Consider the following 16,959-nt stretch of genomic DNA (forward strand, 5'->3'; position numbering starts at 1 on the left):
GACTACATCAGAATTAGCACAAGTTTGAAATTGGAATATGACTTTTAATAGCTTCATTTACTATTCTTTGTGAGAGATAGAATTGGAGTGGTCAGCGTTTAAAAGAGCAGAACTGCAAAAGCTGAGTGTTTTATATCTTTCACTGATTTTATAAGAGGCTTTTTCTAGTCTATGGTTGATATTTATATTGGAACACATTTATTATTTTTCTTTAAAATCGTATACACACAAAATGTTAATAAACAATTGGCTATATGAAATTCACTTAAAAACAACATCAACAATTACCAGTACAACTGTACAACAACATCATCAATACCAATCTAAATTTTTGGCATTATAGATAATGCCTACCTTACAAAGAGTTCTAATAAAATATCCATTCCCTAACCATCGTACAAGCCTTCTAAATAATAACTCACATTCAGATAGCATCGTAATCACGTTTACTAGAACTGTGTGCGGTTTCACTCATTAACAAATGAATCTTTTTATCGTTTATATTAAAAATAACGTATTTATCTCTATTTAAACTGCACATACCATCTAATACGTTTTATACGCTTTACAGAGAGCATTGAAAGAGGTATCTGTCAATACTTTGAATAGCAAATAAATGAAGCAGAACGCAGTAATCAGCCTTATTGGAGGAAAATGTAAATGTGTTGGGAAAGTCGGCGTTTCACCGTTCCAACGAGCTCATTCAGCCTTAAGCCTGGCTCTGCGCAGTGTTACAGAGGCGAATTGTTTTCACTTATATAGCTTTATAGAATTTGGTTAAGTACTATTTTTTAAATAATAATCTGATGCTAAAAAAAACATAATATATAAATATTACGTTTATAGTATAGAATACGTATGTACGTATACGTACGGCATACCTCTTATTGATAATAAAACTTCTAATCTAGCTGCAATATCTGTAAATCCGTTTTAGATCTAATGTTTTTATGTCTCAGATTTTAGTTTCAATTGACAAATCTGTCAGCAACGATTAATATATAAAAGAATTGAAGTGAAAGGTTTGCAAAATAATTAAATAGAAAACGACACATGGAACTTTTAAATATATATAGTTTCTTAGTTTAACTAAAACAGGATCCATCTCTGAGGTGTAATTAGTATGCCAGACGAGAAAGAAGGTGTCAATTTACAGTCAAGGCATTTCCCTAAAGCATTCTAAAACATTTTACCTCTGACTCGAAGTTAGAATGAAGCCTTTATTGATATTCAAGAAAAGCGTATGTATATTTAGATATATATATTTAATTTTGTGATATTATACTCCGATGCCAGGAAGCTTTTATAACAGAACGCGCTTAAATACAAAATTATATTACATTTTTCAAATTGTATATGCTCATATACTAAAATATGTAAACTAACATCTGATGTCTAATTATGGTTAGTATGGAATAATATACGAAATAAATGAGGGTGTCAGTTTTAAGTAAGGCCTCTTTATTTAATTATTTTATAATTAAAAATTAAATTATACATCGCGGTCGGAACGTTTTATAAGTAAATAAAACAAGCGTATGTGAAAGTCTCTTTGAATATAACTTAATTGAACTTTAGTGCTTTTGAAAACTTGGGGTTGTTAAATTATGACTGAACATTCAGTATTCGGGTTTCTTTGTACTAAAACTAGGCTACGACCTAATGACCAACGTTGACATTTCAACACCTCTTCAGAGAAATAAGGAATTATATTTCGTAAGGTTCTTAATACAAATTTATAAGTTTCCTATTTTCTTGGAGCATTGAATTTTATTAGAAAAATTATACTGTCATAAAGTTGAGGAATATGTTTTTAAGTTTAAATTAATTTTATATTTCAAAAAAATAATGCATTTCAGGTTATCTATGTATACACATCTATATATCTATGCCGAGTAAATTAAGCACGCGACTTTGATCAAACCTCGGATCATACAATAAAGATAAAAAGGGTTATAGTGCTCCCGCTTTTTCTATTTTATTTAATAACCTACTTTTCCTACACTATGAATATTTCATATCCACTTCAAGATTGTAATTTTTAGCGTGAATAAATAAGTGCTAAACACTACTGCAAAATATGTTAATATTGAACGAGAACAAACATTTCTAGAATAATTTGTTTTCGCAAAAACCGTCAACACAAGGGAATTGACAAGAAATATAGTTTGAGTGACGCGGATTAACTCATTTCTCCTCGGTTGACACAATATGTCAGATACTACTCACTTGTGCCGCGAACAAAACACGGAAATTCATAGCTTTTTACTGCTGAAAAAGACAATGGCGCGCTTTTGTATAAAATTAAAGTCTAAGCAATTGGTTTTGTCTCTTTTATCAATTTTAGAGATGACGTGTGACAACATTTTAATAGCTCAAGGATTATAATATATTTCTCAATAAAGAGACCTAATTCTGAAATGTATATTTCGCGTGGAATTAAAAATCAATTGTAAATATTATAACAGTCATTTGAACGGCGAACTTGATATTCAAGTTGTTATATAAGTTGAGTTGATATACAGTCTATCTATTTAAATAAAATCCTACAATATTTTTCGCGTATCTTCCAATTACACCAAATTATTTTTGTTTTGTTTGTCAGAATAAGATTTGTTTCAAAGCAAAACAATAAGAATTTGAAATCTCGTAAGGAATGATAGTGAGTGAGATGTAAGATTGTAATAGATTTTAAATATTTCATTTATAAAGCTCGTCTTGCCACTAAGGGCAGGACGTTCATGTGATGGTAAGCGATACCATGGCCCATAGAAACTGGCATTGTCAGAAGGCTCACAAGTACTTTTAAACTCTAAAACATACATATTAAACTATACCTACTAATATGTGTGACCCAGAATTCTATATAGTTGTCTAATAAGCTTTGCATAAGCTTTGGCACTTTGCATTTGTTTTCTTTAAGAGTTAGCAACGTTAGGACTTCAGTCTCAGCATTTGGCGTTTGTTGTTGTTTGTTTACAACAACCTAAGTGCTTCTAAAGATCCTTTTATGTCGGAATTAAAACTTGCTAATGGAAAATAATGGGCTGAAAAAAAATTTGTTTGTACTAAACTTTACCAAATACATATAAAGAATGGTTGTAATCTTTTCTATTTATATATTTATTAACCACATCATAAATCAAGCAATATTTTCTAAAATTAATAACAACAAATGTTGAAAAATACTAAAATATTACTGTGACTTACACTTTTAGATTTTATTTACCAATAAGCAAATAATTACTTGTAAGCGGATTAAGTATCAGATAGACACTTAACAATGTTTTTTTATTAATCAGCCTAGGTGATTATTCTTGGATATATTTGGTAGGGGTATCGATGTCAAGCTCTGAATGTTTCAGTAGTGTTTATTCTGTTATTTTTACAAAGAATTCAAATGAGAGGTGCCTAAACTCCTAGGTTTTGGAACTATTACTATTTAAATAAATGTGTTTATTCATAATAATTTCATATGCATTACAATGTGTAAGATGCGGAACTATTACGGAAGACGTTCTTTAGTTTAGAGTTATGTATGTACATATAACACAACTTCGGATTTACCAAACGCTGTATCTTCCAAGCATTATGAGATAAAAATATGTCCCTTGATTAAATAAGCCTGTAAATCTTATCAACGCAAGTCCATATTTTGTGTGTATAGGCCACAGAAAACATCTAAATAGAGCCTCCCAAAAAGGATAAAAACCGGGTCCTTTCCTATCGTGACCAACTATCTTGAACACGATCTCTCACAGACAGAAATGCCGTATCGCATTTTAGTATACGGGAAAAACAACTGTATGTGAAGTTCCCGAAAGACGTTTATCGCTTAATGTTTATGTTTTGTTATTTTTTACTAAAGGTACAGTACACCAGAAGACCCTTTTACCATTTGCTCTTATTACTATTACTGTCACCACATCCCGTATCCCATTTCGTCCCTTTGACATCCCTGTGAAGGATATATGTACGAACATTAATGAATTATTATATAATATTATATTTATTTTCTTGAAACACAAAATTTTTGTTGAATAGCAATCTAAGTAATATTACGTTCATATAATTGCATACATTTCTTATAAGACGATTTTCAATATTATTAATTTATATACGCTACAAACATAGGGTAAAACGGATTAAAGTAATAGTTCCGTCTGTCGCAAGGAAGGTCTGTCGTCTTATTTTAATTTCTTCGCATTCTTTATTGTGTAGTAAAAAACAAATATAAACATCTATTTACAAATAATCAGTTGCTCCTTATTTCACTCGAGTTTTTTCAATTGATGCAAAATTTATCAAATAATTAATATGTTAAAATTACATAACAATAAATGCAAGGTTATTTTCATTATAAAAAATATTTCACGTATATAGTTGGTATGAATAAGACAAAAATAAAATAAACTTTTAATAAATAAGCTGATTTCGATAACTATCTAGTTATTCTGCAAACACCGCGTTATCAAAGGGATCTAAGTTTCATCGGTCAGCATTATTAGGAGATTGAATTGTAAAAGCCTTCGGCTCGATCAAATGAAGGTTGTATGTCAAGTGATTCGTGAAACCTACCGCTCTAGAATCAATATGCCACCTTCAATTGACCTTACCTTTATGGTTCTACTCCTTAGCGACGAATTTCACGAGGGGCTAAGTTCGCCATTTTGAGCGTAAATCTGTTTACAATAAGGAATTCGGGTTTTTTTTTATAGAACAGGGGGCAAACGGGCAGGAGGCTCACCTGATGTTAAGTGATTCCGCCGCCTATGGACACTCTTAATGGTTAGTATTGACTTATAGGTATTTATGTATTTATTTATTCATGCTGTAAATTATAAAATTAAATAAGATTTTTTTTAATTACCGTAACAAATTGAATAGTAACCAAAGCATATTGTTCCTAATCATATATCCTATGTTATCGTTGTTGTACATATAGGTATCCATATAGGTCCACAAGTAGGCTCGTCTATTTAATATTAATAACATATATCGACCGTTAAATAAGTTTCACGTCAGCAAATACAGTTATAAAAATGTTTTAGCTGGCATCGTGGGCGGAACATTATCGAAACCTTGATTAAGAGGCTTATAATAAACATATTAAATAAAGTATTATATTGTTTACTCATTCTGAGAAATAGAATCAGATCCTTTATTATATTTTGGATAAATGTTTTTTGTGTTCATTATTTATAAGTACATAAGCATTACAATGTAATACTTGGAAATCCCTTTATGTAAAAATTACCTATGCCAATAGGTTTCCATATCTTTTCCATTTAATATATTTAATATATATGTTTTTAAATATAATTTGTTTAAACTTTCTTACAATTTTTTTTATTAACATGTACATTAAACAAACAAACAATGAGTGAATGTAATGTGAGACTATCAGATCTTAGTAGCATATCTAACTCTAAGCTATGCTCAGAAGCTAGTCATTTAACAGTTTTTTTTTATATTGTGGACGGTAAGTGGGTTTTTAATAGACAAGCATTCTGCGCCAGACATGATGTCATTTTGTTGAGTCAAAAACATGCGTTGCGTAGACCCTACATCTTGTAGGGTCTATCAGAATCTTCTACCGCATTTACCATGGAGACTGTTCAGAGGAGTTGATTGGTCTGCAGCTGAGTTTCAGTATCGAATGTCAAGCAGAATACCCGTATCACCTCGATGTCCGTCGTTCCACAACTGAGCGAATGTGGAACCATTTGCCCACTGAAGTATTTCCGAACCAATTTGACTTAGGGTACTTTAAGAAAAGAGCGAAGCAATTCTTGAAAGGCCGTCAATACAGTAGCGAGCCTTCTCGCAATGTGAGAACATTAAACATATATTACATAAAAAAATGTTTATTAGCGCTTAAGTACTCTGTAACAAATCAGCGATATTATTGTGTCTTTATCAATACTAATGGACATCTATACTAATAAAGGTAATATATAATAACTAGTTAAATTGGTAACGATTTCTAACGATACTAACCTGTTTAAAAAATTCATTTACCGTTAAAATGATCCATTATCGCTGCCTGTCGTTACAAATATATCATTTTCGGGTATTGCTTTTAAATTGTTAATACTGTAATTGTATGAATTGAATCCGGATAATTACATCAGGATCGCTCATCATTTAAATTATTCATTTCTCCGTATTTTTGACTACCTATTTCTCAATTTGGTATTCTTAGAGCTGAAAATATGTGGGAATTTTTAATTAAAAAGAAGACCTGGCATTTTTTTAGTGACGAGGGAAGCTTCCCTCAGAATGACGTGGTGTGAAATTATGAGAGTTGTCCAGAAATGACCAGGCTGATTTTCTACGCTGAATATCCTCTGCCCCACTTGAGGCCCAAATGATTTCAAGTCAAGTAAGTAAGTAATTTAATATTGTCATGTATGACATAATCGGCTCTTTCTGCATATTCATGGACGTCATTTAGATGCTTTTGAATGTTCTGTCCTTGTCTCTCATAGGCATTTTAAAAATACATATTTTAGCTAAATGACGCATATAAATTAATCCATAAGAATAACACCGTTTATACCGGTATAACAACATGTAAAAATACATGAGTTATATTTCATAGATGGGTCGACTAGGGTCTGGAAATGAAGCGAACGAAATATAAACCTCGAATAAATAGTACCTTTCGCAAGAGATGTATAAAATGTTAACGATTTATAGCAGCAACTTTGGGGCAAGTTTGTATACACTGATGCAAACAACCGTTCCGAATGTGCTTTTGATTTCTGTAAATCGTTTTTGATACGTTGATTTATCAAGCGAGTACCATACTGAAAACTCTAGTCGAACGACAGTCAATCCTTGAGACATTTAAAAGCAATTGCAGGTCTTGTTGTTACACTCCTGGTGGTAGATAAATGATCGTGCCAAAATGTGGGATATAAGGTAATTGGGAATACGTCATTTATTTACTAGAATGTCAACATGATAAAATGTCATAGACAACTTATACTATTGACTTATTTTAATATTATCATGATGGATGACAGTGGTTAACTGTCTCGAATTTGGAATATATTTAAGCGGAGTATTATCGCACTTAATACAAATCCAGAATAAAGGTAAATAAAAACAAAACACAAGATAAAAATTGTATCGTGCAGCAGGGATCTTAGTAAAAATATATTTGTCATAAACTAAACTAGTTAGAGATATTATAGGTCATTGTAATATTAAAACGAAAGTGCTATTCTCAGTTTCATCAAAAAGGCGAAAGATAACATATTTTACAAAAAAATATATTCAGTTAAACACTATTTCCTTTTTTGTAAAAACGCTAATGTAAATGTAATAAATAAAAGACGCCGGCAACAATAAAACACGTATTATCAGAAGCTGTAGCCAAAGATTTAAAATTTAAAAAAAAATCAATCACCTTTGTATAATAGTATTGAAACGCTTCGATGACTAATCAACCCCCGAACCCATTTTATGTGATACGCTTAATAAAACGCAATATTTTAGGAAATCGCTGACAAAATATTAATATCACGTACTCCCCTCATAAATAATAATTCCTTTCATGATTCCGGCGAACGTGATATGGAAGGCACTAATTAAAAAGTAATTATGTTTATAAAAATGTGGAATTACATTGAACACAATATTTATTACACTTTTGTTGAAAAATTATATCAATCAATATACCTGTTACGTAAATTTATGTGGCGAAGAAAATAACGTATTTCTATTTAATAACTTTTTTTTCCACGGTATTTGCAAACGTACGCCGTACCGTAAAAATATGTCTATGAGAATAAACCTTTACATACATAAGCTAAAACGGCAAATCAATTTGCTTTTTACAAAGGAACATTTTCGTCAAATCAAACGAGAAATTCTTTTGCTCTTTTGAGATTGGATAAACCCGAATTAAATATTTCGATACTTTGAACAAATTTCCTTTAATTTCCTAAAAGAAGATAAATGTGGCTTACGAAGTTACGAACAATAAATAACGTTGGTTTTATAGAAGATTCGCAAAACTTTGATAATTCATCTGTGTGAGGTATCATTATGAGTTGTGTTTATAAAGTCTAATGTATTCTTATAGCGCCGTTATCACTATCAGAGTAGTACTTATTTACAAGCTGTCAGTTGGTGTCACGTTATAATGAAGCGAGATGAATCAGTTTTCTAATGTTCTGTCGTATACGCCTAATATGAAGTTTATCTACAAGAGTATTGGCCTAGTGGGTTCGATCGACACACATCTGACTGTTGTCCATAACGATTCTAGTATATGCGCTATATATATTGTAGTTGTAGTGAAGTTTTTTTTCCGCGTACCACCACTTAATAGAACCATCTGCCATTCCAGATAAGTGAGAAATAGGGGCCATCATGGAAAAAGTCTATCACTAACTTTAAGGCCTGTAACGCATTTGCTAGCATTTGGTATTGCATAGTACAGTACAGTTAGCACAGAACTTTAAGCTCAATTGACTCTTGTCCCATGAGAAAAGTGTAATTCCAATTGTTATTTCTTTAGTCTTGCTAACATATTTCAGCAAAATGGTCATATAAAACTTTGATAACAACTTTAGACCACTTTAACTTTAGATAGACAACTTTTTTTGTTGTGTTCCGAGCATATATTTATTGGGCATATTTTTATTTAAATAAAAATCTATTAGTTCACAAACGGGATTTAAAGAATGAATTCTGAGTCAAGAGACGTACGCCTACCCAGCTACCACTGCACATACATTGTTTACGTTGGCAACCGTTCAAGGGAATAACAATGAGTATGTGTAATCAACGAACATTGATTTATATGAAATATAGAATTCCCAAAATAGCTTTTTATGATGTTAAGTGATACCGCCGCCCATGGACACTCTCAATGCCAGAGGGTACGCAAGTGCGTTGCCGGTCTTTTCAGAATTGGTCCGCTTTTTTTATTGAAGGACCGTAAGTGGAATTGGTTCGGAAATACTTCAGTTTCAGTGGTTCCACAAAGTGGTGCGCGGCAAAAACTACCTTGAAAAACGCGCAGTTGTGGAACCGCGGACATCGAGGTGATACGGGTGGAATTACGTATTTTGCCTCAACGTCAAATGATGAAACTCAGCTGCAGGTATTAATCCGAACAACTCCTCTGAACACTCTCCATGGTAAATGCGGTAGAAGATGCAGAGTGACCCACATCTCTACGCAACGCCAAAGGATCAAGCCGCTTGGAGAGACATTGGTCGTGGACGATTCGAACCGCTCTTCGTTGAATACGGAGCTGGTACTGGGAAGCCCCGCCCAGAGTTGAGAATAGTACTCCATGTGGGGCCGAATTTGCGCTTTATATAGTTGCAAGTGGTGGCCCGCAGTGAAGTATCGTCTCGCCTTGCTGAGCACATCTAGCTTTTTGGAGGCTAATTTAGCCTGTCCCGCTATGTGGCCGCGAAATTGAATGTCCTTCGATATGTCAACACAAAGTATTCCAATGCTGGCTGTGGCTTTAAGAAGAATTCGAAAAGAGGAGTAGCGACAAAGGGTGTCTTTTTGGCGTAAAACGCGCAAACTTGTGTCTTCTTGGGGTTAAATTGGACTAGGTAAACGTTAAAAAAAACGTTTACGTTGTTTTTTGTCAAGTAAAATTTCAGCGTTACGTTTAATAAAAGCCTGAAATCTATATTAAACCGTAAAAGTAAGTAAAAATACATAATTATTTAAAAGTATGTACATTGTGTACTACAATATCACAGCACTTAGACATAATTACGATTCAAAGCATTTGCAATCATGAAAAATCTGGGTCTGGTTTCCTCCGAGGCCGCGTTAACGCTTAGTAAATTAAATAAACTAACAGTAATATAAGAGGATTCAGTAAACGATGTCTTGCACAAAATTAGCTAAGGTTACTTATATATATATATATATATATATATATATATATATATATAACAGTTATGAAATATACTTATATATATATATATATAAGTATATTTCATAACTGTTGTTAAAAGCTTTATTCCCAGAAATTATTACATTAAAAAAAACGTGTGTGTACTTATGTACATATTGTGTTAGAAGTTATACTTCTTTATCGTAAAAACATAAAAATGTTTTCAAAATTATATCTTTAGACTTATTCTACGTTTGTAGAAAAAACTAAAAATGTTGACTAGTTGTATAGCTAAAGGGTGTCGGTTTTTTGTGACGGTGTTCGCGCGTATCGTAAAAATTTACTCTCATATTTTTTTTCCTAAGCCGCAAAAAGAAGTATAACTTCTTAAAATATTTGGACAGATCATTTATCTAGAATGACTGTAAGCTACTATCATCATGCTACGATGGAATTGACGAATACATATAACTTTAGTATCCTATATACAGTAAGACAAAAATAAATGAGTCCTCACACATACACGAATATATATATATACGACATACAATTACAGCCACTTAATACCCTTTCTTGTTCCGGATCACGGCCTCGGGTCCAGGCAGATTTCATGAGACACTTTATCAAGTAAAACATAGGAAAGCAATATCCATAATAAAGGGTACGCACCCAATTGGCTGAGTAAACAGAGCGCTGCTGGGAGCCACATTACTGCTATACCTTTTCACATAATTGCTTGACCACACTCACATCACAATGTATCACTTGTACTGTCTTAAACCCTTGTACATTACACAAATATGTTATTTCATTTTATACGTTAAATTCAATCGTAAGATATCTTAATGTTATATACAGTAATACTGAGTCCTATAATCTTGGAAAAATAAATCTTTTATCGATAAACGGTTGAGGTTTTTAACAACGGGTGTTTAATTTTTTTTCCGTTAAACTGTTGATGGTGATAAAAAGTTTGATAGTAATAAAAAGGTTGATGGTAATAAAAATACGGATGTATTACAAATTTCGCATTTGTTCTTATTTTTTTCCATAAATGAATTTTGGAACGCAACGAATAACGACACGTCACTTCTTTAGCCTTATAACAAATGTTTTTTTTATTACCTTATTTATTATTACACCCCTTATTAAATTCTAAATTATAATTTTATTAACTTATAAAATTCTAAATTCTAGTAATAAACATATTACTACTAATATTGCAGATTAACATATTATTTTCATGGCATATGTTTCGTGTGATTGATCACTCTAGATTCAAATTATTCCCTATAATCTCCAAATCCGATAGCCGTTTGAACCTGTAGCAAAGCAAAGCTTCATACGGAATTGATTGAGAACGTCTATGTAATCAATGCTTGTGGGATACCTATCTTGGATCGAAAACTAGTTTATGTTTTCCTTTAGAATCAAAGCTATAGTGCAAGCCTACAAAATCGTATATATCCAAGCGTAATCAGTGCATGCACGACGAAATTGTTGCGTTCGTGGAAAATAGATTTTAGGTGATTAAAATTAAAATGGATATGAGAAACCCCATGCATAGAGTCTTTAAGTTAAGTATTTGTTCTGTTAATAGATTTTCTTTATAAGCAAGTAGATTAGGTCTTAGTCCGTCAGGTGTCTTTCTGATGTTTTCTCAAGATATGGTGAAGTATAGAAAGTATTATTATTGTGCATATACAAGATTGAAAATTACAATAGTACAACCGGCACTAAGACTGAATATTATTCACGAGCACTGGGACATTATCACACAAGAATCTCTTCTTCCTAATTGATTTTTTCCAGCATACTTACTTTTTTTATTAAATTATGCAAAAGTAACTTTGTACACAATCTCAGTCTGAGTTAGACTACAGTCCTACTAAGACTATACATTTCACACTTTAAATACAATATTGAATAATTTTAATAAAAAAACACAGAACAGATTCCTGGGTGTTTCAAATTCAACGAAAAGTACATTTAATATTACTCGAGTATTTATCAAGATGAAAAAATACGAGGAAACGGAAACTACGGCTAATATTTTTCATTAAAGAATAGCGGAAGAAAAGAATCCCAAGTCCCGAGTATTGCGAATTTATACTTCCCAATCGACTACAGGGCTGATATAAATTTGCAAGAAAGAAGACGTTTTACGAAGCACCTAATAAAACCTTGAATAGTGCTATTGAGACCTTGTTTGACAATAAATATTCGTATTTTCTTTGATGTACATAGCTTATTACCTGCTTGTAAGGGGAATCTGGATTTATACATTTTTCTTTATCGAGATTACTTTTTAAATTGCAAACTATTTCGCGCGGCTGGGTGTATTGTTTCTTATATTACTTAACCTTCAGACGGTTAGTAAAATTTTAACCTTTAAATTATGAATCTTTCGTTATTCAAATTTAATATACATTTATTGATTAAATTGTTAACTTTACTGAATAATGTCTAAAACTGTTACAACAGTTAAACACTACACGATGAGCAGTTTTACAGTTTTATATTTCACTATAAGTGAAAAATAAGGGACAAAGTGAATTTGAAAGTAGAAAATAATACATACTTAAAAAAGCAATTTCGCCAAGAGAAAACAGTGAGAATAACGTGAAAATCCTGAATGACTTACGTTCAAGCTATATCGCCGGGAACTTAAAATTTTGCATAGAGATTTCTTTTAGATCTTAGACGATGGATAACGGGTTTACTCTCCATATTCGAGATAAGAATTTCAAGTAAAAATGACTACATATTTATGATTTATCAGTTTCTCACTTATTCTGTCTTTATTAAAAAAGATTACTTCAAAAAAAGTATTAGCAACTTTCTACAATAAGCCGTTTTTCATCTTCAAACATTTTCAGTGTTAGCTGGGTACAGCTAATCTGCGCATTAACAAACCATTTCGGGTTTCCAACGCTGTTAAATAATATTTAAAGCAAAGTTTGAAAGATAAAAGACACTAAAAACAATCTATTTTTCGTCCGTTCCAAAATTGTCAATTGTATATTTAGAAAACATGATGACACACGCTAGAAAAATTGTGTCAAATAAATTTAATTTAATAAATACTAAAATAAACTTTACGTCATTATATGCAAGGGGTGTATTTGTAAAGACCCCACAGGGGTGAAAGCAAAAGCATTTATTAACTATTTGTGATTATGTTATAGGTGTAATATGTACAAGGAAACGTTATATCAATTTTCAATGTATAATTAATAGAAAGCTGCATTTAATATTATTTAGAGTAATAACGCTCTAAGTGACTGAGTGCTCTTGGTCTAGAAATTCTTTAATTTCAATGAAGTGTTTACATTTATCTTGAACATATTTAGCTTCACACTGAAGCTAATTAAAAGTTAAACTGAATTTAAACGGATTTCTGCAAAATACGAAGCATTTTAAAACTTTTCGTTATGCTTGTGTGTACTCTTAAATTATGGGTTCAAAGTAGCTTCATGATCCCGTAGCATTTATATTTAATACATTAAGGGCCTGTTTCACAATGTCCGGATAAGTTCCAAATAAGCTATTTGTTACTTATTGGTATGATAAATAGTATTTTTGCATTTCACGACTGTCAGATAGCGCTATACGTCATGAAATTCGAAGTATCTTATTTGGAACTTTTATCTTTCGAATAATTTATGTGTTGCATAGCTATTTGGCACTATATCCATACATTGTGAAACAGGCCCTAAATGTATTTCAGAGTTTACATTATGAAGTGTTAAGAATTTTATTTTTATAATGATAAATAAACAGCAAAATACTTCTTCTATATTCAGAACAATGAGTGAAATGAGCGAAATCTTAACCTAGACAATCCCAATGCAGATTCTATTTTAAATCTGATTTGAAGTGTGACTCCAAATTAGTTTCAAAATAGAGAAATTCTTAAAGAACACACCACGATTTAAAATCTCGACATATATATTAATTTATCTCAGTCTAAAACCTGCACTTTATGTCTGAGCGTAGTGGTTAGCAAGAAAGAGCTATCTGTTTCCTCCGGATTCGATGTAGCGCGTCTCTTATGTCAGTTTTGAGTACGTGATCTTTTACCTTCTGTGTCACCAACTACTATCAGTTTCTCCAAGTTCCTATCGTCCTTACGCTATTAATTTATACTATGACATAAAATATGGTTCTTAGTATTACGATTTGAGGAGCATTCAAATTATAAGTTTTCTGAATGGATCTCTTAGAATTGAAACCACTCACACTTTAATTAAATTATTGTTGTTCAAAACCTTTCCACTCAAACAATCTCCAGCGTTTACCTTAACAAGTAATTATACGAAGTTTGAGTTTTAATAAAATCTAGAAAAACTTTTCAAACATTTCATCTGTAATTGAATGAAATTGCGTTGTCGCGTCATGCCGTCAATTACATTGAAATATTTCAAATCGCCTCGGATTCAGACGTTTTTTCGGCTTCCTGGGCGTAGCGCGTGGTAAAATTTAACACATCGGGCCAGCGTTTGTGCAATCAGAACGGATTGTGCGGTTCGACTTAGCTGCGTTAGCCACGTTACCGGAAAACATGCTTTATGGAATCCAATTATCGGTTTTATATTTCAAATTTTAAATTCAGAATATTGATATTCATGTCGCAAATCCTGCATGTGTTTCTATTTTTAGATATTGAATGTCTATGAGTTTTTTAGATAAACGCCCACCCTCTCAACTTTATATATAACTTTGTGTATTTGTATAGGCTTTTCACCTATAATAGATATACAAATGATCAGGCTTTATAAAACATTATGTCATATCCGGTACGATGTAATACGGTGATTTATTACATTAGTTAAGGAAGCTATAAGACAGGATAACAAGTCACATATGTTATTTCACGAATTTTGCCAAATGTGTGTGTTATAGAGCTCGAATTTCATTCATGCATGCATTTCAAAATCGATAGTTGATAATAGGACATATATGAAATTCAAAGGTGTTAATTCATTTTCATAGCTACAAAGAACTCGTCGACTACAACCTACCTGAACATAATCTATTAATCATTTTACAATAAACGCAAGTACGTGTATATACTAATTATGTTATTTTTGGTTTTAGTTATTTTCACAACATATTAAGTATTTAAACAAAAAATGATGTCAAAAAAATTATTGTACAGTTATTTTTATCAAGCTTTTCCAGACCTATTAATATCCAGTAGAGATCCCCTCAACGCAATGCTTAATTAAGCTGATACGCTAAGTTAATTATAGATGAGTGCACTTTTGCCTACAAAAAGGTGTTTCTTTTTAATTATTGTTAATTAGATTTTTCAATGCTTTTATCGCTTTAAAGCCAATGCAAGGTGAGCTTAAAAACGAATATACTTTTTACTTTTTCATTATTTTACGATGTACCAATCGTTTGTAACATTGTATCAGGTTTTTATGTTCACAACTTTTAATTAGACGAATTGTTCTATGTTCTCAAACAATGTCCCCTATCGTACTGACGTAAATCGATAGAAAGACGAATACGATATGAGTGTGAGATAAAGATGGGAACATTTAAAGCTATCTATTCATTTATGAATAAAAATATTAGGTTCAAAAATAAATAGAAAGAAATCACGTTCATAACCCAAAAATATAAATGTGAAAATTTTTAAAAGCCAAAAAGGTTACATTGCAGCTTTGAAAATCTTACTCACATCTAAATCAATATCACTTAGTAAACGTAAAGAAGCTAAACATGGCTTTGATTTTGAACTTTTACGTAAGAGGACTATCCGTAAACCTTTGAAGACTCATAAACTATTAGCTAGTTTAAAATTGAATAGAGCTGTAGTGCTTACATTGAGCGCATGCTCGTCTTTAGTATATTTAAGGATTAAAATATATGAAGTTTCTCTGTAGTCTGAAGTATTGGCAGTAAGTTTTGGCATTCGGATACTTTTGAAAGATACAGTCGCTAAAAAAATAATCTTGTACCCTGCTAGATAAATTGGGACTTGATTCGAACAGTGATTACAGTATCGATAGTGATATCAAAATACAATTCCATGTTTATAGTATTAAAACACATTAATCTACGTCCTGTATAATTTTGTTCATGTTTATTTATGTAAAATGGTATTAACATATTATTGTATAATCAGTAATTTTTCAGTATGCTTTCTGAATCTGTACGACTTAGATACTAATGATTACTTTGGTATAAAAGTACTCATTATAGGTACCAGACGCCGAGTTTTGGTAGACGTCGCGAACGCGACCACTCGAGGGATTGTTACAAATTTATAATTATATACTGGTATGCGATGAAAAAATAAGATTTTCATTTATTTTTACCACAATAAATCTTATTTATATTAATAATATTTTGAAGCTAAATAAGCTTTGCTAATCGTACGTAATAATGCTTTCTCTTAAATTTGCTACTATATTTTTACTTAACCTACTTTTTTTTAATCACTTGAAATTGACCTACGGATGACTAAAATCAATACAATCAAGGCTTAAGAATATAATTATGGTAAGTAAAAGGGTATAAATCCGGGTTTTGCCCACAATTCAACTGACTATGAGTTGAGCGTAAAAGGCTACACTTTGTGTGTAAAATATTTAGTGTGGATTGGTCCAACATGTTTTGTTTATTTTGGCCAAATCCCGTACACAATCATTCTTTGTAATATGAGGCCCTTTTGAAAAGTCAAAGAGCGTTTGATATTCGGAAAATACTCGGAAAATATAATTTTGCTTTTTCATACAGAGTTTTTATAGAATTCCCGTCTTTATATTATCAAGAATTATTTATAAAAATAAAAATGTCCATATATATCATAAACATAAGGAAATAAGACGTCATAATACTTCAATGGTATGGGGTGTCATACTTCTTAGAAATATTTGAGTTGGCTATGCTGTTAAGATTTAAAAAAATATTTATACGAACGTTAATAAAAATAAAACTTTCTCTGGCAGGTGTCATGATGTCTCTGTATTATTTTAACAAATAAAGCGGTATTCGAAACAGAATTCGCATTTAGTTAGATGTTCGAAAGTGATGTGAAATTCGCCTCTTAGATTTACCAA

General features: G+C 31.6%; 1 protein-coding gene across 1 annotated transcript in view; it reads right to left on the minus strand.

Annotated features, from left to right (window-relative positions):
* Positions 1-10,752, minus strand: part of LOC111003151 (limbic system-associated membrane protein-like) — a 45,722-nt gene extending 34,970 nt beyond the window's left edge. Inside the window, exon 1 of the mRNA XM_022273521.2 lies at positions 10,553-10,752. Within this exon, the coding sequence (XP_022129213.2) occupies positions 10,553-10,592 (40 nt within the window). The 5' untranslated portion in view covers positions 10,593-10,752. The remainder of the gene's footprint in view (positions 1-10,552) is intronic.
* Between the last annotated feature and the right edge of the window lie 6,207 nt (positions 10,753-16,959).

This window comes from Pieris rapae, chromosome 5 (assembly GCF_905147795.1).
Source record: "Pieris rapae chromosome 5, ilPieRapa1.1, whole genome shotgun sequence".
Lineage (NCBI taxonomy): Eukaryota > Metazoa > Arthropoda > Insecta > Lepidoptera > Pieridae > Pieris > Pieris rapae.